Below are 27,419 nucleotides of genomic sequence, written 5' to 3'. Positions count from 1 at the left end.
TTTCCTTGGTTGCTGTTTCTACAGTTTGGGATTAAGCTTCCAATCTCAAAATCTTAAAATTTTTCTTTAAAAAAAAGAGCCAGTACACATATGTGAAATTAAAAGCCACACTGATTCATCCACTGGGAACCACGAATAACTCCAAGATATTACATTGAATACATTTTAAATGGCACCTATAGTGTTAATAACAGTGGTGGTTCTTAAATTTGTTGAGACCCTGGGCAAAGATTCACAAGAGGCACCCCCCGAAGTAATCTTCTTGATGTTTGCTGTATATTTGCTGCTGTGACAACTCAATTTCCCTCTGGGATTAATAAAGTTTACCTGATTCTGATTATGTTATAACCAACAACAACAGTCCTATAAAATGAAAGAGATCATTTTTATTTTGATAACAATGCACAAGATCCAGTTGTCTATGAACGTTCAGCCTGCTAGCTATGCTAACAACCCGACAGGGTGAAGTCAGGTGGGGAAGTCAGATGACTTTGCACATTGCCACTGCTGCAGTTTAACGTTTGTTGCTGGCCTTGCCTGGTAGCAAGAAACACATCTGGTTAGTAAAGTAAGGTGATCACAACAGTCAATAGTCTTTCATATGGGCACCACATCCGAAAATTATTTTTTTTCATCTAATATTATTGTCAATTATAGATTATGTGCTCTGCCTCCCAGGCAGGTATTTCACATCAACTAGACAAGAGCATTAAGTGCTGACTGTGAAGGAAGATAGCAGCATCTGTCCTCCAGTAGCCCCAACTACTGCTGACTAATCAAATGGCCACAGCAAACATGAGTCAATAATGGAAGAAACATGTCCACGCAAACACACTGAGGCATAAAGCTCCAACTCCCCTTCTCTGAAAACGTCTTTCTGATAAGTCACATACGTCCACCGCTCTTCAGTGTTATTTTCAACACCACAGGAACCTTCTAAGATTCTCAACATGGCCTTTTGTTTGATAAACTCCTCCTGTGGATACAAAGGATGTCAAATAGTCTAATCTACAACAAAGTGATTTGGTTTCATCATTGTTGCAATGTGCTAAGAGCACCGTTCTTTTGGCTTGACTGTTTACCAAGAAACGTAGCTTATCACTAAAAGAGCCAACTGACAGGAGAGCATGAAGAGAAACATCGCTCTAGAGCCCACAAACCACAACCATGCTACAGCAGCTGTATTAACACAAAAACAGAGAAGTGACCTCTTAGGAAGGCTGTGCTTCTTGTGATCAGTGGCTCGTGTAAGGATGTGGTTATTATGCAAAGGTCAAGTGATTGTTACAAGTCTGTACACCTACCCATGTAGCCTCAACAGGTAAAATACAAACAGAGCAGCAGCACTCTACTTCAAGTACTGAAATCATGATTTCCTTTGGAGTAAAACAATAAAACTATAAAAAAGCTGTTTTGATCACTTCACACCATAGAAACACCAAAGGTTAGGAACACAAACTGTCTATTTTTATGATTTGATGTGAGATATATGCGCAAACTGAACAAACAGCTCATTCAAATAGAATATCAGTCACACAAAGAATGATATATTCACACTGTGCCTTCATATTTAAGTCTCTAAAGCACCCCTTTCCTCCCTCATCAGGGCGTCTGTTTGCAGAAAAATGCCTTTTCCTCCTAATTTCACTGACAGACTTCTCACAATTGAAGTGAAATGTAAAAAAACAAAAACAAAATGCAGATTTAACACAATAATGGGTGGTTTTTAAAAGTGTGGGGCTACACTGATGTGCCAGAGGTCAGGTCACTGTGGAAGGAGCTGAGTCAACAGTAAGAGATACCTAAAGCTTAATCAGAGCAAACAGATAAGGAAATGACCTGAGCAAAACAGTCAGAGAAAGAGAATTATCAGAGCTAAATTGATTTAAAAAAGGCTTTATATGCACAAATTAACCCTGCAAGGCTTTCGCAGCTGCTGCTTTGTAGGATACAAAGAGAGAAATACACAGAGGAAGATACAATCAGAGGATCAAAGAGACAAAGACAGAGAGCAGCCTGTCTGATGATCACTGTGGAGAATGAAGGGATGAATGGTCTCCTTCACAGGCGGGCTGCAATGGATAAAAACTCAATCCCTGATGATGAAGATGAAGCAGCCAGTTCTCTTCAGCATGCTGTTACATTTCACCTCCTCTACACTGTTTCTGTGGACAGCACTGATTACCGAATGCTAGGATGGAGGAACCACTGTCCTCATCTGGTTGGGTTTTTTTGCTTTTTAAACAGGGCAATCTTTCATAACCAAATTATAACCCTCTGAGTACAGCAGCTCACTGCATCATCTTTGATCACAGAGTAGGAGACAGAATCAAATAACAACAAAATGACCATCTCTGATGCATCTGTGGCATTGTTGTGCTGGAGCACTTTATGGATGCTTTCGAGGGTTTTTCAGACCTAGGCTGCTGTCGCCATAATGACCCATTTTCCACAAGGAGAAGCCAACTGTTGGATCAATGAGAAACTCTTGTTTGCCAATATGCAGGCAGGCACTTTTCTCAAAGGTCCTGCTCCTGCTGAGAGAAGTAACACACTGCACTGAGGATGAGGTGCCAAAGTAAGATAAAACATGGGTACTTTCTACAAAAAGGTTTGCACACTTGCTTATGTGTTCTGCATAATTCCACAGCAGCGGAACAGCAAGTACACCTGAGTGTTCAGATCAATGTCCTGAGGCTTTCAGTTTTTTACCAGCTCAGGGGATTGTCATGCAGAAAGGCAGAAAGGATGGAAAATGAATGAATTTGATGTGTTTTTGTTAAAACAGGTCAAAAGGGCCCTCAGCAGATACTCATTTGCTCAAGGACTCCAAGTAAACAACCCCCTCACCAAAACCACACATGATAACCCAATTACAGTAAAGTAGACTCACCTCGTCCTTTGCACAGGTAAGAGTAGAAGCCCTCCGACTTGAGCATGATGAGCAGGGACGACCAGCCAAGAAGCACAGCAGAGAAAAGCAGGTTCTCAATGACTGCTGTAACCGCCATCCACCAGCGGCGGGAGAAGGCCGTGGCCAGAGTAGGAGCCATTTTGGATGGATCAGAGGTAGCAATGTGCTAGACCTGACCGAATATGAGGAGGGCTGCTTAAGCCTGGAAGATAAGATAGAGACAGCAGAGACAAGATGACAACCAGAAATTATACCCATGGTGAGGTACTTCTTACAGGTTTATTTATAATTATTTTCGTTAAGTCTAGTTCATGTAGTTCTTTAACATTATGAAATATTTGAACAATATGACCTCTTGCAAGTGTTTTAGATGATTCTTGGATCCATATTCAGTACAGGTCTTCTTTTTTTTTCTAACCTACTGAGGACGGTTGTGATCGAGAAGACAGTCACAAACTGAAAACAGCTGAGACATTTGAGAAGCAAACCCCTCCTATAAATATTAAACTGTCTCCCCCTGACATATCTGATTGGCTCCAGGCTACAACAGGTCTCCTCTTATTGGTTGTTTGTACAGCAGCTACACGTGAGGTTGCTGTTGTATTCCACCCGAATAGGACATAGCAGAGGGTGTTTACATTTTTGAAAATGTTGTTTGTATAAGTTTTGACGTGGAAACTGTAAGATTTAAATTTTATTTTAGTTTTAAAATAAAAAATGCCTTTACAGGACACGACTTCTCCTCTGCTTTTGCTGAAACGTGAGGCGTTTTATTTGGGGTTGTGTGGCAACCCTTTGTCACAAACGTCGTCCGAAAATCCCACTTCAATTGAATGCAGCGCAAGCTCAGCCGGTTCGAACCAGCGCGGCGCGAGACTCAGCTGCTGCTGGTTGGTGTTCAGCGCGAGCGCTTCTCAACAGGAGCTGTTAGTGCAGTGTGCACCGTTATAGAGGCGAACGTCATAACGCAAAAAATACTCACTGGAAATGTATTCAAACATACAGAAATGCATTTATTACGAACACCCAGCCAACATTTATCTGATAATACTGAGCGACATTATGTGTAATTGTACTTGTTTTAATAACCAGATAAAAACTCCACCTGGCTGGAACACATAACCTATCTGTTGCCTTCACTTTGTTCATCTTAGACAGTCATCTTTTGAAAGAAGACCGTTTTAAACCTACTGTCCGCATTTTTGTGTGAATATGAACTTGAGATAGCCTAACTCGACGACCCCAACACTAACGACCGTGAAAATACGCTAATATAGCTTGAACACACACAGACCAGAGTTCATTAGAAGTTTGTGCATTTCTCAGCAACAGCTTTGTCGTACTGAACAATGACACAAAGAACACTGCGATGAACAAGCAGAAGCCTTAGAACTGGTCTGAACTGGACTAAAAGCATCCGCACAAAACACCCCCTCCACCTTCCTCGATCCACATCTCTAGCCCCCTGCACGCGACACAGAACATTATATTCCTATTCCGGTTTTGAATTTCAATATAAAACGCGTTCGCGTTCAGCCGCGCGCTCTCAGCGCTCGACGCATTCTTGCTGCTTTTATTTTTGAAAACCACTTCGTCTGATTTTCCGGGTCTGCACACTTTAGGCTTCAGCACTTTGACGCCGATCTCAGCCAGAAGCTCTCAGCTGTTCAGTATCAACAACAGCTCAGGGGGAACCGCCGTAATCATGCCCAAACAAAGACAGTTAACTAGACACAAACAGCCTCCAAAACAAAGCATCCCCGCTATCACTTTGCTTCTTGACAGCAGCTTCCGTCACATTACTTTTACCATAAATCGAACCAGTACTTTAAAGGCACCTTCAGTTTGGTTAATAACAGTTTGGTTATTAATGATTAATAAAGAGAGGAAAATTAAGTATGTTCGTGTGTGTGAGTGCCTGTGTAAATATGGACTGTGTTATCATATCAGTTGTAAGTTTGCTGTAAAAAAAAGCGCTGAAAAGACAAAGCGCGGATGGAAAATGACTGACACACAGTGAGAGGCTGGATGAAGTTGATGAGAGAGTCACGGCTGTTGCAGCTCGAGCTTCCTCTCAGCAGCCTTTAAGCAAAGCGGAGACACTGTGAGTGAAGAAGGACACTGCAACACGCCGCCTGTCACAGATCATGTCCTCTCAGAGTATGTGCAGCCTCTTCCCCGGGGAGCAGTGTCTGCAGAGCATCCTCTGGTGCGAACCTCACCTGAAGCGCGCGCGTCTATGGGTCTTGGAGGTGGCGTGGGTGTGGGGGGGTTCAGCTGAGCGGCTCGGTCCTCGCAGTCAGATCCGCCTCTGCGGGTGAGAGCGTCGGTCGGTGGAAGAGACGCGGGGCAGCAGTGACAGCTCACAGCCAGGTGCCCCCTGGCTTTCTTCAGTTCTCAGTTTTCCTTCTCGGGGGTCGTCGCCTCCTCTTTTATATGAGCGCAGCAGCGGTACACAAACAACAGAGCCTCTCCATTGGCTACTGGCTGAGCTAGAGACCAGCCGTGGCCAATCAGAGCGCTCCAATGTTATACATGTGCACTGTTTCACAATATATTAAGAAATATACTGTGGGGGCTTGTTTGGACAAGGACTGAACAGCTGGTCATTATGTAGCTCTCACTGTGAAACAAAAACAGTGTCATAAAGAGGACAGCACAACCCAGACTGTCCAGCTGTGATCTGTGGAGGAAAAAATGTTCTGCATCTGCATTAAAGGTGTCAGTGGGCTACGGTAAACTAGGAAACTTCTGAAAAGCCTCGTGAGGTGTGTGTGCTTATGTAAGCCACAAATTGCCCATAAATCCACCAGAATATGAGGTGACACCCTGTTTACTTTCAGCTTCGTGCCAAATGCAGGATTCCTTGAACTACAGGAGAGGAGGGTTTACATGGTCCAGAGGAAAAAGCTCCTCTGAGGAGGGCAAATAACACCAGGGGAGTATTCTCAGTGGGCGACACCTGCTGGCTGCCTCAAACCATGACAGCGCAGTGCAGAGATTATACAGACAGTTAAACCACTGAAAACGTGCTTCTGAAAGGTTCAGCGGGAAACCTAGTGTTTACTATAGCACAGACCTCTAAACTGTTTGACAGCAGAATCACATAATCAGCACTCACGTGATCAGTGGAGCCATTTAAAGGAGTCTGTTGAATCAGATTCAAACAAATTACCATGAGATAACGGTCTTGATGCACGTTCAATTCCAAAAAGTTGATTGTGTTAATCTGGACATAGCATTTTCAGTGGGACTCAGATAGCTCCATTCCTATTTCATCCTCCCCACAACAACAGACACTTTGGAGATGGAGATCACTGCTTTTGTGACATGTTAGGTATTTTGTAGCACAGACACAACCATTCCTGCTCTTTTGAGGAGGTAATTTGGATCAGATTGGACTCCTGCATGTGGTTCTATCCCCCACATGGTTTAAATGAAGAATATGATATGAGCCGTTGTGGTTCTGACGTCTCACTGCCTGCAGTGCAGTTTGTGCATGAAAACAGTTTTCTGATGCTATCAGTTTGATCTGTATTTTATAAAACATCCAACTTGGATTTTTTTTTAAATTAGTTAATGATTGATACAACAGGGTGAACTTGAGCAGCTGCACAGCATATACACTTACACCATGAAGTATAGGGAGGTGTTTGACAGTTTTTATAAGCTTTGTTGTTTCCTGTCAATATAACAATACAACTTGTTACTGTTCCATCATTTTGATGTTTAATTTGATTTCTTATTTTTAACAGATTTTTAAAAAATTTAAATAGGCCTGTAATGACAGTTTTTACCTCTATACTACTTTTGTTGGACTCTAATGGAGTAGTTTTCCATGTTTCAACATTGAAAACGATCCTTATTAATCATATACCGAGGCCTGGTGCGGTTCCTCGGTTCATCCACTGAACACTGAAAGTAGTAATTTCGGTTCATGTTACTTTAAGCTAACTTTCTCCTGATTGGCTGTCCCTCGCAAAGAGAAAGTTTGATTGGCAGGTGGGTGGAGCATTTGCCTCACATGGGTCATTTGTGCACATAATGACCTGTTTATCTGAAACACGCTGTATAACACTCACCAATCAGTTTGCTTATCAGCTAAACCTTTTACACTCACTGATCACTGTATCGACCGCTCTTTAACATAAATATCTAATCAGCCAATCACATGGCAACAACTCAATGTATTTGGTCGTGGACACATCTGTCAAACCAACCTGCTGATGCTCAAACTAGTCATCAGAAAGAGGAGAGGATGTGATTTAAGTGACTTGATTTTTGATTGTTGGTGCCAGTGAGGCTGGTTTGAGTATTTAAAAAATGGATCTACTGAGATATCCCCACACAACCATCTCTACTGTTTACAGAGAGAATATCCAGCATTGATGCCAAAGGTCAGAGTAGACTAGTATCTGCTCAAAGCAGTGTGACCAAAGGAAATAACCACTCATTTAAATCAACATATGCAGAAGAGCATCTGTGAATGTACAACATGTCTAAACTTGAAGCAGATGGGCTACAGCAGCAGAAGAACACACTGGGTACCACTCCTTCCAGCTAGAATAGGAAACAAACTACAACTCACCAAATCACACAGCAAAAGACTGGAAAAACATGGATGTGGTCTGATGAGTCTCGATTTCTGCTGCCACATTTGGGTGGTAGGGTCATAATTTAGTGTAGGCAACATGAAACCATGGATCCATCCTGCCTTGTATCAATGGTTCAGGCTGCAGGTGGCGGCCTGATGGTGTGGGGGCTATTTTCTTGGCACACTTTAGGCCCTTAGTACATCCTGAACACTGCTTAAATGTCACAGCCTACCTGAGTGTTCTTGCGGAGCATGTCCATCCCTTCATGATCAGTGTAGCATTTTCTGATGGCTGCTTCCAGCAGGATAACACATGCCACAAAGCCATCTGTGAGGAAAGTTTCCAGCACCTTGCTGAATCGAAGCCACGAAGAATTAAAAAGAGCTTTGAAAACAAAAGGGGTCCAACTCCAGTCTATCACCTAATAAAGTGGCAGATGAGGGTTTATTATATGGATTAGCATAACCGGTTCACTTTAAGCGTTTCGTGTTTAGTTTCAGTTGCTAATCATTTATAAATATGAATGTTTTCAGGTATCTTAAAAAAAAATAAATTACAATCTTGGTTACACACCCTAACTCTGAGATTTGCATTTGGTCTTGTTCACATTGTAAACCAACCTGGAAAATATTAGAAAAAAAACCCCAGAACACATCAGCAGGCATTTCTGGACCCTGCAGGGTTGCATGTTGTTGCCATTTTATTAACTCTGGGCTACTTAACAACCCCTTTGGAAAAAAGGATAGGTCACACACACATAAAAAGCAACATCCAGCAGACACAGCCAGTTTGTTTTTAATTTTCAAATTTATTCATTCTTCAAATTCTATGTCATGGTTTAGTGTGTTGGCAGAATTCTACATTGGTTTGGTGGATACAGTAACTCAGGAGTGATAACAAGAGTGTATCTGTGAATCAACAGACAGACTTGGTTTGAATAAAGCTTATACACAGAGAGGAAACATCTCCAGGCAGGCTAACAGAGGTCTTCCTCTTCCCAGACACGTCTTATATTGCTATACTAACAAAGGCACATGGACAAGTTTGAGTTAACAAACACCAAAAAGCTTCTTCTCCCCAAAACGTTTCACATCATCAAACCTCGTTTGGCTTGAGTCGCTCATTTAAAACACAACAAAAATGGACATTTACATCTCCAACAACATTTAGTACGACACCATAACGTCATATTAATCATACAACACATAATCACTAGAAATCAACAGGGCCTTTGGCTAATGCACACAGCAGCAGCAGCACTCAGAGACAAAGTTCTGACATCAAGTGGAAACATTTTGGAGCTGCTCTCATAAGTTTTCCAGAGCAAAACCTTTCCCCCATCTTTGGTCTCAGCTGCAGGCTTCAGGGAGAATCAGAGGTAAGACAGGGCTAAACAGAAATGTCTGAACTGGACTACAGGATGTGTTACACCTGAACAACTTCTGCTGTGACAGTTGGCGTCAGATGGCATTTTCTTGGCCTTTCAGATGGTGTCCTGCTCTGAGAAGTCTACTTTTGTTGTCACATATGAGTGAATGAACATCATGAGGCTACAGCGAGGAAACTGTTAGCTTGATTATAATTGCAAAGAAAAGAGTTAGCCTTCCAATAGGCTATATTGGAGATATAAAGCTCAGAGTTACATTCTGTCTTCATTAACGATTACAAAACCAAATGTGTAGGAGGGTTTTTAACAAACAAGATTTCCTGGAAATTTCCCATAAATCAAACCAAAGTCTTTCCCACAAACCGTGCCATTATTCTCTCCTAAATCAAGCTGGATGTAGCTACATATTTACAATTAAGACATGAGACTCTTGTCAATTCAATCTTCTCATCAATTAATAGCATCTTTTGGCGTTTTAACATAGCCCAATATAGTACAATCATTGCTGAACCAAATACAGCTTTAAAATTTAGTCTCACAGGGCTAAAGTTATTATTATTATTTTTAAAAGCCAAAATGCTGTTAGCTGTCAGACTGGTGAAAGCCTATTTAGGTGTAGCAACACCTGGTTAGTTGAGTGTAACAGGCAGTGTGGAGGGTGGAGCGGAGGGCAGACATAGTGATGGAGGGACTCTGTGGTGGTGAACAATTGATGTGTGCTGTACATGCTGCTGCTGCTGGTGTTAATCCAACGTTCACTGAGAGGATGGCAGGTTCCCATCTGCACTTAACTCGACTCATTGGAGCGTCATGGTTCTCACACGGCGGTGAAGAGCTGCAAAACTGTTGTAAATAAAGTCAGAGAGAAAGGCACAAGCACCTAGCATCAAGGCAAACCACTGCTGCACCCTCACTTCTCTCTCCCAGTCTTTCTCTTGCCTTTTCCACAAACCCGTCTCACTTACTTTGTTCTTTTCTTGCAGCATTTAAGGAACATGCTGCTGCGATTCTCTCACAATTACCTCTCTTCTTACTCAAACACTGTACAAATAAAATTCTGAAGAGTATTCAGTAGTAAATTGAACTCTTTAAGGTATTTTCAGCCACATCTGACACTAAAAAGTTTTTTTGGCCTCAAATCTTTACTGAATGTTCGAAAAGTTCCTGTTCCTCCTCGTCAAACCTCCCAGCATCTGTCCTACATGCTGTCAAACCTTGTTCTTAACACTCCGCAACAAGATACAGCTTTAATAACTCGCCCAGTTAACGAAGCAGTGTCAGGCAGACAAAGGAGCAAAATAAAAATAAAAAAGTAAACAGGGAAAAAAAAGAGGCAACAGCTGACCCTGACTTTGATCCACAACAGCCCCCTTCATCTCACTGTCTTCTATTCTAACACTTTCCTTATTGTTTTCTTGGTCATGTTCCCATATAAAGCACAATAAACAGCTGGTGCAAGAAAATTGCACCAAATATATTTGTTATCCCTTGGCCTCATATATAAAATCAGAATATTTAAACAGCATTAAACAGTATTAATCCCAAAAATATTATCTATAAACATAAATATATCAATTAGTTTAGCTGGATTTTTATTGTTTTTTGTTTAAATCGGAAACACATGCCACCCATCTAGTGACAGTTTGCATCTGATTGGCTTAAGCAGAGTGGAGTCTGCAGTCATGTGATTGGTGGATGGCAGAGGTCAGGAGGACATGGGTCCTGGTGTGTGTGGTCAGAGTGGCCATCATCTGGAGTTCAGCCTGGGAGCCGTCTGAAAGGGAGCCGGAGGAGAAACGTTTCACCTTAACTCAGAAACTACTGTGTACTGCTTTACACCAAAATCTTTATTCACAGCAGTTGAATAGCATACAACAACAGTCAGGATCAGTAAATCGATTCAAATCAGTCAGCAAAGCTTGCATCTATATGACATCACTGAGAGCGGGGCATGGTCTGTGGTGCCACTGCAGGGGAGGTGGACACACCTGAGCAGCAGCTGCAATCACGCCTCTCTGGCTTTAAAGTCTGCACTGGCTCCTGTCAGTGTTATTGTTGGTATGTTGAGCTGTAGCTGTGGTTTGTACAGCAACCGTGTGTGTGATAGTAATAAAGAATGCTGAAAAGCATTAAGATGTGGACCAGTCTGCCGTGTATTTACTACAACCTAATATGGTCATCTCACGCACACTGCTCTGGCTTTGAACGCAGATGCTCCACCCACCCACTGTTGGACAGGTGGTCGGGCTACCAATTAAAAGAAAGCTGGTTTAAATGTTTTTTTTTAGAACTGTGAATGATGTGTAGATACACCCTTTGAAGCTGCACCAGCACTCATTAATGCAGACTGAAAAACGAGTATACAACAAAGTGACAAACCCCCCCCCCAAACATCTGTAAACACTTTGCTGACAAAGACATAGAACTGATAATGATGCAGAAGATGATGAAGCACACTCACCACAGACAAGTGTCCATTCTTAGCTTTGGCCACCAGCAGTTCTGATCCAGGTGTGAAATCTATTATCCCCTCCTTTCCCTGACCCATTGTAAACTTTATACTGGGGAAGCAACAGAGGGGCAGTGAGAATCATGAAGGAACTCATAAAGTACTCCAGAATGATTAACATGAAAGGAGCCTGAGATTACCAGTGCAGACCGTGCACAGCTTTGTGGGGAACAGTGTGTGTGTTTCTGCCTCTCACCTGCCCTGGTTGATGTTGATGGTGTTGATTTTGTCAGCGCAGATGGCGATCTTTGTCAGGGTCTCGATCACATGGTCGCTCTGCAGAACCACATCTCCCTGCGAGGAAACACAGGCAGACGCAAATTAGTTTTTTCTGTGGGACTTTTTTTTTCCTTCTTCAAAACAGCAGCAAAGCAGTTAGGTGTCCTCATCTTCACCTTTTGCTTGTTGTCCTCACTGGGCACGTGCAGAACAAACACGCCATCGCTAAGAGAGCTGACGGAGATGCCTGCAAACACAGCACAACAATTAGTGGCTATTTTCTTTTCAAAATGTCAATCACTATTCCAAATCATGTGACAAACACCCGCTAAAAGACAAGAAGACACGAGAAGCGTCTGTCTGTTTTTGACCTCTGACCTTTCAGAGCGCCGTAGTCAATGCGCTGCTTGAGCTTGCCCTCCTCTGCAATAACGGCACTGTTGGCAGTGAGCAGCAGCTGCCGGGGGCGGGGCTTGTAGCCCCTCCTGTCGTACTTGGTGACCGGCACTGCATACTGGGGACAAAAGCGCAGGAAGATCAGTACATGCTGATGCTGAGCTTGTAGTTAAAACTGTCTAAAGCTTCACTAACCTTCATCTTCTCACTGCCCAGAGCCTGCACAACTTTGGGGTTAATGTTCTCGCCATCTGAATAAGAGCAGACACATTCACTGATCTGAAAGCATTTGTAGCCCGTTGGCTGCAGAGTGAGCAATGGCTTACCGAGTCTGGTGCTGACAAACAGCTTGGGCACGCTCTGTGGGTAGTTGTCCTTCTTGTCTTTGAAGATCTCGCTGGCAATCATCTTCTGCTCCATCTATTCAAAGGCGAGAGTGATGTGAATGAAGTAAGCAGCAAACCAGAAAACTTACAGTGTGATAGAGAGCGCGGGGCAGTCATCACCTGATGTTTCCACTCAGGACTGATCTTCTTGCAGTAACTCCACACCATGTTCTGCATGCACATCTTACGCAAATGCTCAGACGCCTACAGACACACAGAGGTTTCACATTACTTGACTACTGGCTTCAATTTTCACTCATTTTCTATATGAGAAGGTCTTACCAGACAGAACATTTACATGAACATTTTTCAGTCAAATCTGAATTCTGACCTCAGTGAGAGCAGCTGGAGGAGTGGGCCAGCTCTTGTCCAGGACATTTTTGGGCAGGTTCTTGCAGAGGTTCATGAGGAAAGAGTAGCGCACATAATCCAGGAAATACTCGTTCTCTGGACAGCGCTCCTTGTGACGGTAGATGAAGCCTTTGATGAACCTGATGGAGAGACAAGAAAGGAGCTGGAATCATCAAAAACCAGCAACATAAAGTTTCTTCACAGTAATCCTAAGAGAAACATTAGAATGAAACAGCACCCTTATATTTTTTTTTAAAAGAACTCATTGGAACTTTCATAGCTTTCAGAATGTAATGATTTGTTTTTTCCAATTCATTTACTTCATTGTCTCCCTGACAATTATTCTGAATTTTGTTTCACTTTACTTAAATGATTATTATTAGGACTGATCCTCAAAGCAAGTCTGTTGAGTAAAACACGAAATCTGACTGTTAGTAATTAAGGCAAATGAGGTAAGGTAATAAGGTTGTAATTAAATATGTTTAAATGAAACCAAACAGAGCTTCCCATACTTTACATTTCACAGTCACGCGTAAGCACAATCCTTTGGCAATACTAAAGTGCCAAAAAGCTGCAGTTCCTCTAATCTCCACTTGAGGCTGCTCCAATGGTCCACAGCCTCTGACACAAAAACTTGGTCTCTATGGATAAACGTTTTCATTAAAGTATGGCACCATCTACTGATCGGATCCGGTATAATCTGTACCTGCGGATTGTATTTGCTGCCTGTCGTCTGCGCTGGGCCCTTCTTCTGGCCAGGATCCCCCTCCACCATGCCTGGACTGCAATAGCTGCCAGATACAGCAAATTCACATAAATAAATGGTTCAGATTTACTGTAAATATGAGATACACATGTATCTCGTGTATAAACTTTATATAAACCTCCCTACCTGAGTTTCTGAGCTTCTGGTATTTGCACTTCTGGCTGTAGCCTTTCCACCCCGCCTGCAGCTTGGTGGCTGTGTGGGGACAGAGGCAACAAGCTCAAACCTGCAGCACATTGTCTGTCAGCAATATAACGGCATTGATGCGTCAGATCGAGACTTGCCAACTCTTACCGAGACTGTGTTTCCTGGTCTCCAGTGCATCCTCTGTGGCAAACAAGGTCTTTGGGAAGCGAATGAAGATTTTGGATCTAAGTGGTTATGAAAGACATGGAATTACAGACACAATAAAGAAAGTCAAAATATGGGACAGTGCTTCTTATTCTACAGGATCTGTGACAGCTGCCAGATATGACAGATTAGTTTTGACATCTTCATCAGACAGTGCAGCTGACCTGCCCATTTTGTACTCCTCAGGCTTGTATCCCAAGTGTTTGACCAATGTGGAAACTCCATCTGACAGCTTCCCGTCCCAGTTAGGCCACGTGCCTGGACACAGGGACTTGTATCTAAACATAAAAAGAAAAAAAAAACAAAGTAATCATTTGAATTAAATCAAAAACTAAAAGGGTCTGGCTGTTTATAAGACAGCAGGTTAGCCAGCTATTTCTATAGTTTCTATTTGGAGGCCAGCCTTTATTTGTTTGTCTCACCTCTGCCTGATCATTATCAGAGACCCGCTTTTTAACAGATAAAGACATACAGGTAAATAAATGCCTCAGGCAAGCACAAACCAGTCAGAGAAATAATGTGCAATATGTAAGCTTTGTTTGATTTATCTGTAGTAAGACTGCCAAATGATCCCTTTTTCCAGCCTCTGACCTGTGAGGATTTAGTGCTTTTGCCTAACGTCACAGGAAGTAACAAGGAATTTTCTGTTTCCCCTTTTTTGCTTCAGGAAACTTCTTTTTTTCAACCTCTATTCCAAATTAAGTTAGCAATGATAGCAGAAGGTGATTTAAGACACTTAAATTTATTAAAGAATAATTATTATTAAAGAATAATAGCTCTACACCAGCATGGGTTTACTGTCATTCAAATCGAGTTTAAATACTGGGAATAGTCACTTTTGAGCAGCTTTGAACTTTTTTCTTGTTTTGCTGCCAATGACTTGGGGTATGAGGAGGAGGTATTGAGACTTTTGGTAGGTGTTAAAAGCTACTATAGTGTACTGAGGTATCCAATGGAATGCAAAGCTCAATACTACGTTGTTCCATAGTTATGAACGAATCTAAATAGTTTTACTTAATAATGTTCAATGAATTACTAAAACTAATGTGTTTCTATGTGAGAATCTTTGTGACCGATAGCTGCGATGACACCAGCAGATGTTGTGGAGACATGTTAGCGGTGGCAGATCACCTCTGCAGGAACACCTCGTAGCGGCGTCTGTAGGCAAAGCCTGCCCTCCTCACCCGCAGATTCTCCATCAGTCCCAGATACTTGACCTGGTGACGGATCAATACTTCATCAAATCGACCTGTGACGGAGAGCAGAGGGAGAGCAGGCTCAGTGAGAAAAATGTGAAAGGCAGCAGAGCAAAATGAACCAGAGAAAACCAGTAAATGCTAAGCAGCAGGAGTGGGAGTGACACAGGACAAAGAAAGAGTGTGAAACCAACAAAAGGCCAACTGTGGAGAGAAACAAAGGGCTGGTCCGATATACTGACGACCACACGGAGAGGTCCACTGCAGCTACTGATGGAGCAGAAAAAAACAAAACAAACAAACAAACAAAAAAACAACAACAACCCCAAATCCAACCTGCTTAGGTCAGAATTTTTGAAATATCAGAATGAATGTGAGGTTTGTGGGGAAATTATTATCTTGTTGAAGCTCCTTTTACTAAAAGTATTGCATAAAGCTGACATTGACCCTCTGAAAAATACTAACACTCATAGCAATCTGAATCGAGCGGACAACAAAAAACAACTTTATTACAGGAGTATTTTATTTTGAAAATCTGAATTTATATAGTGTGAAACATTAACAGATACAAATAAAGCAGAATTAAAACTTACTACATGCACTTGAAACATTTTCATGCTGTTGAAATCTAAATTTATGAAGTACACCTAAATGTAAGCTTTGCAATTGGAAAACAATATTAGCACAGGTCTCCACCAAAACAACAGGCTTCTTTGTAAATGTCCAGTAAAGTCACTGGTTTTGTTTGAACAGATTAAAGAGTAGAAAGCTCACATCTGTCAACTGTTTTTATTATCATCACTTAGAGTGGTGATGGCAGCTGGTAGTAATAACAGCAAAAATACCATCATTTTGTTGTAGGGGGGCAATAATATGTGAGAGAGGGTCGGGCGTATGCAGGTACACACAAACAGACATAAATGCTCCCAATTTACTCAACATCTGACACCTATGTGTCACCTCACTGTCTTCCTCGCTTTCCTGGCCTCACACTTATACTCTTTGTTGTGCCCTGGATTTATTATTTATGCTGTGTTTGTGGGGAAAGTATTGTTCCGTAGTTAGATTTTGCATTGAAAAAAAGCAAAGACTAGAAGGAAAAACTGATGATGGATATGTCTGTGAAGGTTCATCGTAGTCTAAGGAGCTTGGAAAGAAAAGCGTCTGGACTTCTCATCCAAGAAGCTTCTTCAGTTCAGAACTGAACTGAACAGATGAGAGGTGAAACGTCTTCAAGCAACTTAAAGAAGTCCAGACGCTTTTCTTTCCAAGCTCTTTAGACTGATGATGGATATGAGATCATTATGAAATCGTGATCCATTAGCTGTCACCGAATGAGGCGAACAATCGATTCAAACATTTAACAACAACATTTGAAAGAATGCGTTCTATCGTGTTCTGCACTACATTAACAGAAAAAGGACTTGAAATCATACCTGACTGCTTGGAGTCATTGGGCTTGATACAGCGCACGTACGACGGCTCCTTGGACATCAGGATCTCCATGAGTTTCGCCAGACTGGCTTTGAACTGGGTGGCTGCCTGGAGGGGCAGACACAGAAATATGATGAATGAGAGGTGGTTAGCAGGGGATAGAGAGATGAAGGCAAGAGGACGCTGGGTGGCAAATGGAGCAAAGACTTAAAAAGATAAAAAGTGACGAGGAGAAGAGCAAACTGAAGCCTGGTGACAGAGAGGATGAGCTAAGAAGAGCAACGTCAGCAGGGGGCGGCGATGTGACGGCAAGCCCAGCTGACACTGAACACTGGGCCCAGTGTGGAGTACTGGGACTCTTAACCCGCCAGCCTGTGACAGGTCCTGTGTGAGTGAGCGTGCATGGAGGACATACAAGTGTCAGGGAATTCCTCAGTGAGTGGGTAGCCACAGAGAATCCCCATCAGACCGCCCACTCAGCACTGGAGAGGGAAAACACACCACTGTTTGTTTTGCTGTGGGAAAGTATGCTGGGACGCAAACAAGGAAAAACACGGCAGACCTCAGGAAACCTCAGAAATTGAAGCAGGGAGGCACAGATGGACACTGAGGTATCTCACCGTATCAGGACGCTTCTTGTCACTCAGCTCTTCCCTGTTAAAGCACTGCGTCAGGATCTTGTTCTCTGACATACACATGACCTGCAGACACACACACGCAGGGTACGTTTAGCCTGAACGTCAACTCTGGGAAAGAAAATGGTTCGCTTAAACTCTGTCTCACCTCTTTTAGGTTCCTGAAGAGCAGGTCGTTGTTCTTGTCCAAAAATCCTGAAAGGAGAAAGAGTCAGATGTGAAAATGCAATACCTCACATTAACACTCATCACTGGCCCACTGCTCTGACTTTCTCTTCTTCAAATGTGTGAGAGAAAAAAAATCCAGATTCTCCGATTATTTCTTGGTCTTCCTTCAAAGGGAAAAACTCCCAATGCAGCAAGCGAGCTAAAACAATAATAATACTAATAAAAAAAAAAATCAAACAAACAGTGGTACATTTTCAATTTAGACAGACTGAAGAGTTTTCTAATACTGAATTTGATTTTATACCACAGTAAATAAAAATTTTATTTTCTGATTTTCCAGCTGTAACAAGTTCAATTGAGGATCTTTCAAAGTGGTCTTAAAGCGGATCTATGTGACTTTTCCTCATTTCCTTTCATATATGACCCTGTTACAATGTAATGTAATGTAAATGCTCATTTTAACCACGGCAAACAGCTCAAGATCAGTGTAGGTACAAGTAGTCACTGAAACTTAGGGTTCGGGCTGATGCTTCTTTCTACTCTTGGCTCAGCGTTACATTATTCAAAGTGGATACCTCTAATATGGTCAGGCCCCAGCCAACTGCTATTCAAATACTTTGTTAGTGAGGGGCATCCAGTCACAAGAACGTTGTCTTGTTTCAGTCAGACGTTAAACTAAAAGGCTGCATGAAGTCCTGGGATAAGCAAATACGTAAGGATAATTTTGGACTGTGAATTATGCAAAGTTACTGAATTAAAGTTTAAAAATGTGAACAGAATAGGTTACCTTTAACAGCTTGCTTAATAGCAAATAAAGCCGATATATTTAGAGTTGTATCTAAATGTACTTACTACTACTACAGGTTAATTTGACGGATAACGTAACTACTAACTGTATGCTTTCTCTGTTAAGGTGAGCCTTCCAAATTGGTGAATTAACCTTTTTCAAGCAAGGTTCATAAGAAGTAAGCAGGATTTTCATAAGAAGTACTTTCACACAGTGCATTTGTGGCTAACTAGCTTGTTGCTTCTGAAATGTTGACCCAGGGCAACATTAAGAATAAGGGTTCAAAATTGCTACTTGTTACGTTTGAATGTCAAGAAGATGGTCAGAAACTGGATTATTTATATAACTTTATAAAAAAAATCCGTCACATCACTGCTACAAACAAACTGTGCAAGAACAGGCCTGATGTATGTGATTTTGTTATGTGAAGTATTAGAGCTTCTGTAAGTCTGCTCAGAGCTTTTACCATTTACTGGGAGTATTATCAAACAGTACTGGTATTTAGTACTGGAAAGGAGTCTGACATGCCTGACTGCTTTGCCAAATTCACCACAATAACAAACAAGCAACGGCACGAGGTCATGCTGTCCTTGGCTGTTTTTTTCCACTTAGAAAAAAGAAGCACTACTTTGATGTTGACACTGTTCACAGCAGTACACTCTCACATCAACACAACCACACACATATACATATATATATATAAATACACACACACACACACACCGTTGACATTGTAGTTAACCTCCCCAGCGTAATGCAGCAGTCTGAATTCATCACGGCCCATTACCTTCCGGGTCTTTGCATCTGCCAGTTTGTGACTGCAGGGAAGAACACAAACAAACAACGTGGATTTACCAGGAAATAAACTGGATACATTTAATAGTTCAAAGTCTGACAAGCTGAACTTTATGTGAGATCACACTGTATAAGCTGTGGATGAGAAGAGAGAATATCAAACTAACGTGACAAAGTGTGCGTGTCCGCCCACGGTGTCCTCCAGCTTCTCTAGGAAGGTCAAGTCACTGGCATCTCCGGGCCTCAGACACTCCTCATCCTGTGACACATGAACAGAGAGGTCAAATATTGTGACTACAAACTCTCAGAGTTTGGCTGTCACACTTGCCTGTTGTGTCCTGTGTATTAAAGGTCAGGTACAAAAGGTCTTGTTCACTTGTCTAACAAAAGGTGTAATTTTCACTGAGGTAAGCAGGAACATCTCCCTTTCACATTTTAAAATCATAACTTTCCTCTTAATCTTTGGGTATATGTTTGATTTTCTCCCTAAAATGTCTCTAAACACAAAAAATAAGTTTGATTCATTCATATAGTAACATATCTAAATATAGATGATACATGGTGAGCTTCTTTATAGCAGTCACTGAACAGCCAACACTGGACCCACAGTGCGCAGTGGTTAGCAGCGCTCGCCTTGCAGGAAGAGGTTTGTGGTTTGAATCTGCTGTTGTCTGAGGAGCTTGCAGACTGAAGTGTTCTGTCACTTTTCAACCAAATTCACCACATCTTTGTTTGTTTTTTTCCCCCCGATTTTACATTTTTAGTTTTTGCTTCGACTGTCACTCTCAGGCCTACGCACTAAATAAGAAGCTGGAGACAAAAGTCTATGTGCTTGTCTATGCATGGATTATTCCTGTTTGTCTGATATGTTCCACTAAAGACTATTCTTTTTAATATGCTCACCCATAGATTCTTTAAATATTTCTGCTTCTAGACCACATAAGCAATAAGTGAGAGGGACTAGCATATCTCCTCACCAGAATGGAGATGATGCCTTTAAACTTCTCCTCCACCAGGTCACAGATTATCTTGTTGTTGAAGTACTGCACTGGCTCCCACTGGAAATGCACAAAAGTTATGGTTAGAGATCATTAAGAGAAAAAAAATGACTGATTGCTGAGCAGCTCAACGATCTGCTGCACAGATAGGAAAAAGAAATCATTAATAGATTTTTTTCTCATTAAAATCTGAGCTGCCACCAGAAATTGATAAGACCAAGACACAAAACAACTTGAAAGCACAAGAATCAAAATCACAGTGCACCCCAGGCTGAGTGTGGTGGTTGCAGGTCCTGTTACCTGTTAGCACAGTCAAACTATTTCCACTGGGACGGCAGAGAGAGAGGGGGAGAGCGAGAGATATCAGATAAGAATGGACTCTTTGAGAAGAGAATCCAAGCTTCTCCCACAACTTGTTTGCTCTCTGACCACACAGACATTTACATTAGAATGAAAACAAGATGCTCTTGTTCTGAAGGGCCAAACAAAATCAAAATTCAATGAATATAAATGAGGAGAATAAGAGTAAGTGAGGAGAACAGTCAGCATCTTGAAACATCTTTCAGTGCAGACCTGTTTTGACATGTAATCTTCTTAAGAGGTTGAAATTTTTAATCTGTAAATAAAAGGCCCCCACCTCCCTCACCTCAACCAATAAGAGGGCTTCATTTCTAATGGGTCTGCATCTTCTAAAAATATGTGAACTTTCTCTAAATTACTTTGAGTTTAGACTCTGAGGGGGAAAAAAGCAGAACAGTGAATTCAATTATCGGCTTTACTTTGGAAAACTGCAGACACAATTGCATTAGGAGCTCTTTGCAGAGCCTGAACTCTCACTGACCCACTGATGAAAACAAACTGTGGAAAAAGTAAATAAGAAATCTTTAAAGCATGAGCAGAGCGGTGCACAGAGTAGGGAAACCCCTGCACAAAATTTTTTTAAAAAAGAGAAAAAAATTCTACATGTACATTTGCTGCAGCTGAACAAGCAAACAGCAGGTTTTTTACATATGGAAAAGGTCCACGGCCATCACTGTCTAAGCTTTCTGAAACCACACCTGAGGAACACATGGTACTTTTAATGGGAAACTACATATGACAACAGGTCGATCACAGCAGGTGTATGGGCACTGAGACAGAGAGCAGTGTCTGACCGTGATGCCTTCGGCCTCGTACTCGTCCTGCTCCGACTTCAGGGTGAGCTCGATGAAGAGCTGCTGCAGCTTCTCGTTACAATAGTTGATGCAGAACTGCTCAAAGCTGACACATGCAACAAACGAGACAGATAAGACAAAGCAAGGAGACATGTTGATTCTAGTTTATTATGTCACACTGTTCACAGAGTAGACGACAATGGAAGTGGAACACATCCAAATGAGTTCATCTAAGTTTTTTAGCACACAAAAAGGGGAAAAGGATTCATTGGCTAATTTGGGGGTAGTTGTACCTGTTGTGCTGGAAGACCTCAAAGCCATAGATATCCAGCAGACCAATGACACTGTAATTCTTGGAAGAGTCGCTCTGTTAGAAAAAACAAACAAAAAACGCATTTGTAATATACAGGAAAAGGAAAGTCCCAGCATACAATAAACACCATTTCATCATCTAAAGAAACTGCTGTTATGCTGCTCAGAACAATACTACCAATGAGGTTGAGCAATACAGTAAATCAGACCAGTGCTAGCATTTATATAATAACTGGATTGAATAATATTCTGCAGAAATAAAACATTAAGATAGATAACTGCTATGGCATTAATGTACTGAGAGGTTGGAAAAGAATTTGTAAAGTAATGAATTTAGAGGAAGACTCTAAACTTAATTTAAAACCAAGTATGTTAGCTACTCTCTTTCACTGGCTAAAAAAAATAAAAAAAACAGACGTCTACCTCTTGTTTTCTGCACTATAATAAGTTTGTTTTTAAGCCTCGAGATTTAAAGGTAATGGTTCATATTAGATGGATTAATTCTTGAGGATAAAAGAATTAAAGAAAACATAAAAGTTACATTTATGGGAATAGAAAACAAGCTAAAACTGGTAGAGTTTCTTTTCTTTCTTTCTTTTTTGAAAATGGGATTATTTCACGTAACAGGTGTGATAATATAAAAAAAAAAAGTGTATATTCATGACAAATGTGAAACTATAGAAATAAGAAATGCACTCAATGTATATGAACATGTGCAGCGTCCAGCATGTATGATGGCCGTTATTAGTGCGCTTTTTGATATGGCTTGAAACTTTGTCTATACATTTTTAATTTTTGGTGCAGTTAAACTAAGGGTAGCTTTATAAATTTATCAATAAACACATTTTATTAAGGAAAATCACAGGTTAAGATTTAAACTTTAAAGCTTCATGGTCTTCGTTGAAACATTTTGGGCAAAAAACAGGAACAAAAACAGATTTTATAAATTCTTTTAATTTGAATCTATTTGTGTTCAAGTTGTTACCAGTAAGGTACTACAGGACATGATACAAGACTGTGCCCACAAGGTGGAGCTGTGCCGTAACAATACAGGGACACTGATGTGCTCTGTGCTACAGTAATCAGTGTGGCAGATGTAGTAACTGACTCCAGGTTAAACAGAAAAGTACGGTGAACTGAAAACATTATCAACTGTATGTATGAGTGTGTATACCGTGTATGTCAGCGACGCGTTGATCTTGTTAACTAGCCAGGTGAAGGTGCGTCCATACACGGCTTTGGCTAAAGCGTCCCGGGCTGACGATGCCTGCTCGAGGTTCAGCGGGCTCATCAGCTGATGATGAAACACACAGAGAGACAGGAAGGTGAGAGACAAGTGCAGACAAGCAAAGACTGACAAAACCAGAGTTACACGGGGCTCAGCAGGGACAGTTAGACAAATCACTGTATTAGAGCAGACATTACACACACAGGAAGGCTTTGTAAACAAATGCTTATCGCACAATGAGAGTGTGTATCCAAACCCACCTCCTCTCCCTTTGCAATGATCTTCTTGTGTGTGAGCGCCTCCGTCAGCACCGACACATTCACTCCTAACAACTGGAAAAAAAGCACGGCAGCGTTAGGAAGCTACACGGTGACACACACAGACATCATGCTGGTCGGCAGTGACGCACTGCTCTGGTATCTGCACATTAGGTCTGACTCCTGGTCTAACTGGAAGACTAAAGGCATGAATGAGAGCCTTCTCTGTGGAAAGTAATGATAGGATCATATCGCATGCTTGACAAATTAAAGAGCGGGGCCCATATTTCCACAAAGTCAGCTCTAACCTGCCAGAAGAAGTGAGGGCAGTTTCTTTTTTTTGGGCAATACCCGATTAGAAAACATTTAGTAAGCAGCAGAAATATAGTTGTGAGAAACACTGAATTCAGACACTTAGACAATAATACTGAATTCAACTCTACATGTTAGGAACATGTAGAGTCCGAAAAAGTCACTTGGATGGGTGACGAAACGTTTCTCGCACTGAAAACGCTACGTCCAGATGAACAGAATCAGCCTTTTGGGGCAAAAGGTGAACTTTGACCTTTTATAACCAAAATCTCGCCTTGTGTGAAAATGTTCCCTCATATGCACGTGAACGTTATATGGCACAAAATGTTTTGACAGATCGCCGTTACCAAACCAGCTCATCTCAGTCCAAATCAACCTTTTTCACAGAATGTTTTCAAACCCCCAAAAGGCAGCACTAACAAAGTGAGACGGACGTGTTACAGGGACTTTTAACCTTTGATCCCATAACACAAAACAAAACAACGTTGAATCTAAGTTAAGGTTTATGTTAAATTTAAACATAAGAAGAAGGGACAGATGAATGGTCTGGAAGCAGACTGCATTCAGCCTTGACTGCTGCCTGTGTGGAGGCACAAGCAGTTATCAAGTGAATAGGACAGTTTGAATAGCTATTAACGTTCTCGGCAGACTGCTGAAAATTATTACCTAAAGCAGCTCAATAGATGTTTGTCAAAGCTTGCTTGAAGTGAAAAGAAATGTGCAATTTGTCTGCCTCATACAGGATACCTTATATGTGACATTCAATCCTTCTGTTTTCACTTTTGTTCTGCTTTCCATGAGGGACTTGTCTGAAAACTAAAAGCCCTGTTGCTTTTATGTGGCACTGAGCGTGTTCGTGATCCTAACATTGTCTTACCCTGGCCAGGTACTTTATCTGTATGTCAGAGGTGATGCAGGCATTGCTGTCTTCTCCGCCGTACTGCACATTGCCGAGATGGAGAACGCTGGCGATTATGTTCAGCAGCTCCTACGCAGAGACGGAGGGAACAGGAGTGAGAAAAAAGGAGAAGAACAAAGGGTTGTGGCGTGATAAGATTAACCTGAAGTTACTACCGAGGCTATCTTTATGAGACTGATACGAGCTGCTTTGATTAAAGTTAAGATCCGGAGAGAACAGGAATCCAAGTATCAAACCGGAGCTGCACACACACACTCTCACACCTGTTCTTCACTTTATGAGCAGTGTGGGATCTCAAAGAGCTTTGGAGGCGAGCCCAGGCTCATGAACATGTAGGAAGACTCCCACGCTGAGCTCAAGAAACATCTCACTTTAGAATAACAGCCACACACACACACACACACACACACACACAAATCACACAAACACTCTCAGCAACAAACGCCCACAGAGTAGCAGAAACAACCCCCTCAGGCACACACAGTTCAGTGTTTGCAGCACAGCCTGTAGTAAAAACTGTTCCATGGGCATTAATGCACACTGGATTATCCATGCTAAACTTATATGTTCCTACAAAACTAAATACGTGCCAGCGTGGCCTTCGTCCTCACCTCCACCTCGTTCTCACTGAAGCCAATCACAGTCAAGGCTTTCCTCACTACCTTCCAGTCACTGCGATCGTTGATGGAGCTCACTTTGGGACAGTTTCCCTGTGGAAAGAAGAAAAACATGTGAACGACCTAAAGCACTTTAAACATGCTGCTTATTTACAGTCAGTTTTAGCTTTTCATCCCCTTTATTAAATATGTCCAGCAAACCCTACAAAGCAGCTAATGTGCAAATTGCTGTTTACAGGTAAAGTAAAGACCTACTTATATGTGAGCTAAACACCTATTTAGACAAACACAAATGTGAGGTGCTCTGCTCGGTAGCTGCTGGGAGGGGGAGAGTTCAGCTAGTGCCTTAAAGGCAGACCGCTCCCCTGAGGACCCCTCCGCACCTTGTACCGTGAGGCTATTAGCCAAGCTCCCATTAGGACAAGCACACAGTGCAGGCCAGTGGTTTCTGGCAGGTCGCAGAGAGAGAGAGTGAATCTTTACAAACCAGTTATTCATCAGCAATGTTTCTCTTCCCATCCAATTGTGAGAAAGCAGTTCCTCCTGAGCAGGTAGCATGCAGTCTTATTAGCCAAACCAAACACTTCTATTTTATGATTAATAGCAACCTTTCTTTTTTAACATGTTGATGGTAAATGGTAAATGGCCTGTATTTATATAGCGCTTTACTAGTCCCTAAGGACCCCAAAGCGCTTTACATATCCAGTCATCCACCCATTCACACACACATTCACACACTGATGATGGCAAGCTACATTGTAGCCACAGCCACCCTGGGGCGCACTGACAGAGGCGAGGCTGCCGGACACTGGCGCCACCTGGCCCTCTGACCACCACCAGTAGGCAACGGGTGAAGTGTCTTGCCCAAGGACACAACAACCGAGACTGTCCAAGCCGGGGCTCGAACCGGCAACCTTCCGATTACAAGGCGAACTCCCAACTCTTGAGCCACGATTGCCCGTTGATTACTATCCTAGACACCCCTCAAAAAAACCCCAACCCACAGTTTAGGAACTGTACTTGTCATTCCTCTGCTGTCCTCACTGCTTTAAAGCAGCCAAGCTATGTTGAAGCTAGTGCTGTTTGGTCATGAGATAATCCAAGGAGGACCTTAGGTTACCTCATGATCTCTGTAATAGCAACACACACACACACACACACACACACACACACACACACACACACACACGCAGCTGCTTTTAAGCATTTTCACATAGGAGGAGCTGCATAGCAAGTTTTCTGATGGACTCTTTTTGACTGTAGTTTCCAAAAAGACCAAGTTAGAATACATGAATGGACAGCACTAACACTGCTAACACTAAGGATTATGATCACATCCATGATGATAAGATGCTCAATAAAAACTCAGATGAGCTGCACCACAAACACGAGTTCAGGTACTACGTTCTTACTTTGATCAGGTACTGGTACTGCTGCGGGTTCCTCTCCAGGCCCAGGTGTCTGAGAAGGTCTTCCTCTCCCCCTTCGATCAACTGGTAGAAAATGTGGAAGTTTCTCTCCCCGTGGTTCTGGTGGACCACACGCGACTTCTCCAGCAGATAGTTGATGATGTGACCTCCCACTGGGGCTCCCTGCCGACGGAACAAAGGCCAGAGAGGGAGGGGGGACAAAGGGGAGGAGGCGGAGAGGGTGAGGCTGGGGTACTGAGGTGTGATTTGGGGTTGATATTAACATGCAGGTTCCATGGGGATTTTCATATTTTTCATATTTTATGTTTCTTTTAAAAATAATGCATTAATCGATTCTCATGCTCGAGTGTCGAAATACAGCAGCTACATTTGAGATTCTACTTGCTGCACTGCTTAAAGTAGCTGTCAGTATAAATCACCGTGATGTGCTCACCTTGAAGTCAAACTGAATGTCCATGTACTTGCCAAAGCGGCTCGAGTTGTCATTACGCAACGTCTTGGCATTGCCGAAAGCCTGGAAGGAGGACAGAGTGGAGTGGGATAAGGAGCAGAGCGATGATTGATAGATTAAAGAGGTAGAGATAACAGAAAAATGGAGAGAACAAGTGTGATAAGGACGGGTTGACAGACGAGGAAAAAGCAGGAAAGGAAGGAGAAAGCCGCAGCCATTAGACTCCCTGCGGTGTCTGTCTAGGACAGTAGCACAGATTACAGGGTACAGGGCATGCACACACACTTAAAGACATCTGGAACACATCTGGCTGAGACATAGAGACACCTAAACAAGCGCTCATGAAAGCTCCGGTGCTTGTGGACTGCCTTCATCCTCCAAAATAAAGGTTTTTATCTAAACACACCATCATTAATTAAGTTATTCAAAATTAAGAAAAAATATTTTTGGCCATTATTTTTAGCCAAAATGGCACAATGTCTCACCTCGAGCACAGGATTGGACTGCAGCAGGCGGTCCTTCACCGTCTGCACCTGCTCGCTGGCTGGACAGGTGACAGCATAGTACTGCAGGATCTTCTTGGACGCCTCAGTCTTCCCGGCACCGCTCTCCCCTGAGATCAGAATGCACTGGTCCTTCCCCTCCGTCCTCATGGAGCGGTATGAGTTGTCTGCCACTGCATAGCTGGAGGAGTGGAGCAGAAATAAATTCATCATGACTGTAAATTACAGTTTCAATAGTTATGATTACCAATGATAAATATTTTTAAAGACGATTTTACTCTTTAAAAAAAAAGAAAAAAAAAAGAGGGCAGATCAAGAGGTGAAATGCAAATAAAATTAAACACATGAT

At 42.1% G+C, this 27,419-nt stretch overlaps 2 protein-coding genes across 6 annotated transcripts in view; both read right to left on the bottom strand.

Moving 5' to 3' along the window:
• Positions 1 to 5,333, bottom strand: part of LOC146653492 (large neutral amino acids transporter small subunit 4-like) — a 28,199-nt gene extending 22,866 nt beyond the window's left edge. For 2 of the 3 annotated variants that reach the window (XM_085381062.1, XM_085381064.1), the window contains exons 1-2: positions 5,137 to 5,333; positions 2,894 to 3,116 (exon numbers count right to left, since the gene is read on the bottom strand). In XM_085381062.1, the coding sequence (XP_085237188.1) occupies positions 2,894 to 3,053 (160 nt within the window). In that variant the 5' untranslated portion in view covers positions 3,054 to 3,116; positions 5,137 to 5,333. Of the gene's footprint in view, positions 1 to 2,893; positions 3,117 to 3,266; positions 3,886 to 5,136 lie in introns of those variants that run through there. The other variant, XM_085381063.1, reaches the window with a different exon arrangement.
• Positions 5,334 to 8,297: 2,964 nt separating this feature from the next.
• LOC146653491 (unconventional myosin-Ic-like) overlaps positions 8,298 to 27,419 on the bottom strand; it is a 59,296-nt gene continuing 40,174 nt past the window's right edge. For all 3 annotated transcript variants that reach the window (XM_085381059.1, XM_085381061.1, XM_085381060.1), the window contains 29 exons: positions 27,053 to 27,251; positions 26,550 to 26,630; positions 26,099 to 26,278; positions 24,681 to 24,779; positions 24,028 to 24,138; positions 22,842 to 22,913; positions 22,528 to 22,647; positions 21,335 to 21,408; positions 21,042 to 21,147; positions 19,867 to 19,947; positions 19,057 to 19,148; positions 18,818 to 18,912; positions 17,288 to 17,334; positions 17,125 to 17,205; positions 16,507 to 16,612; positions 15,006 to 15,123; positions 14,039 to 14,152; positions 13,818 to 13,894; positions 13,650 to 13,718; positions 13,464 to 13,548; positions 12,738 to 12,897; positions 12,527 to 12,610; positions 12,347 to 12,440; positions 12,216 to 12,271; positions 12,003 to 12,138; positions 11,801 to 11,871; positions 11,602 to 11,699; positions 11,358 to 11,457; positions 8,298 to 10,670 (listed from right to left, as the gene is read on the bottom strand). In XM_085381059.1, coding sequence (XP_085237185.1) covers positions 10,644 to 10,670; positions 11,358 to 11,457; positions 11,602 to 11,699; positions 11,801 to 11,871; positions 12,003 to 12,138; positions 12,216 to 12,271; positions 12,347 to 12,440; positions 12,527 to 12,610; positions 12,738 to 12,897; positions 13,464 to 13,548; positions 13,650 to 13,718; positions 13,818 to 13,894; positions 14,039 to 14,152; positions 15,006 to 15,123; positions 16,507 to 16,612; positions 17,125 to 17,205; positions 17,288 to 17,334; positions 18,818 to 18,912; positions 19,057 to 19,148; positions 19,867 to 19,947; positions 21,042 to 21,147; positions 21,335 to 21,408; positions 22,528 to 22,647; positions 22,842 to 22,913; positions 24,028 to 24,138; positions 24,681 to 24,779; positions 26,099 to 26,278; positions 26,550 to 26,630; positions 27,053 to 27,251 — 2,833 coding nt within the window. In that variant the 3' untranslated portion in view covers positions 8,298 to 10,643. The remainder of the gene's footprint in view (positions 10,671 to 11,357; positions 11,458 to 11,601; positions 11,700 to 11,800; positions 11,872 to 12,002; positions 12,139 to 12,215; positions 12,272 to 12,346; positions 12,441 to 12,526; positions 12,611 to 12,737; positions 12,898 to 13,463; positions 13,549 to 13,649; positions 13,719 to 13,817; positions 13,895 to 14,038; positions 14,153 to 15,005; positions 15,124 to 16,506; positions 16,613 to 17,124; positions 17,206 to 17,287; positions 17,335 to 18,817; positions 18,913 to 19,056; positions 19,149 to 19,866; positions 19,948 to 21,041; positions 21,148 to 21,334; positions 21,409 to 22,527; positions 22,648 to 22,841; positions 22,914 to 24,027; positions 24,139 to 24,680; positions 24,780 to 26,098; positions 26,279 to 26,549; positions 26,631 to 27,052; positions 27,252 to 27,419) is intronic.

This window comes from Rhamphochromis longiceps, linkage group LG14 (genome assembly GCF_057381845.1).
Source record: "Rhamphochromis longiceps isolate RC_006_pf linkage group LG14, R_longiceps_female_GT1.1, whole genome shotgun sequence".
Lineage (NCBI taxonomy): Eukaryota > Metazoa > Chordata > Actinopteri > Cichliformes > Cichlidae > Rhamphochromis > Rhamphochromis longiceps.
The sequence above is the reverse complement of the archived record's forward strand: the minus strand, read 5'-3'. Positions and strand labels throughout refer to the sequence as shown.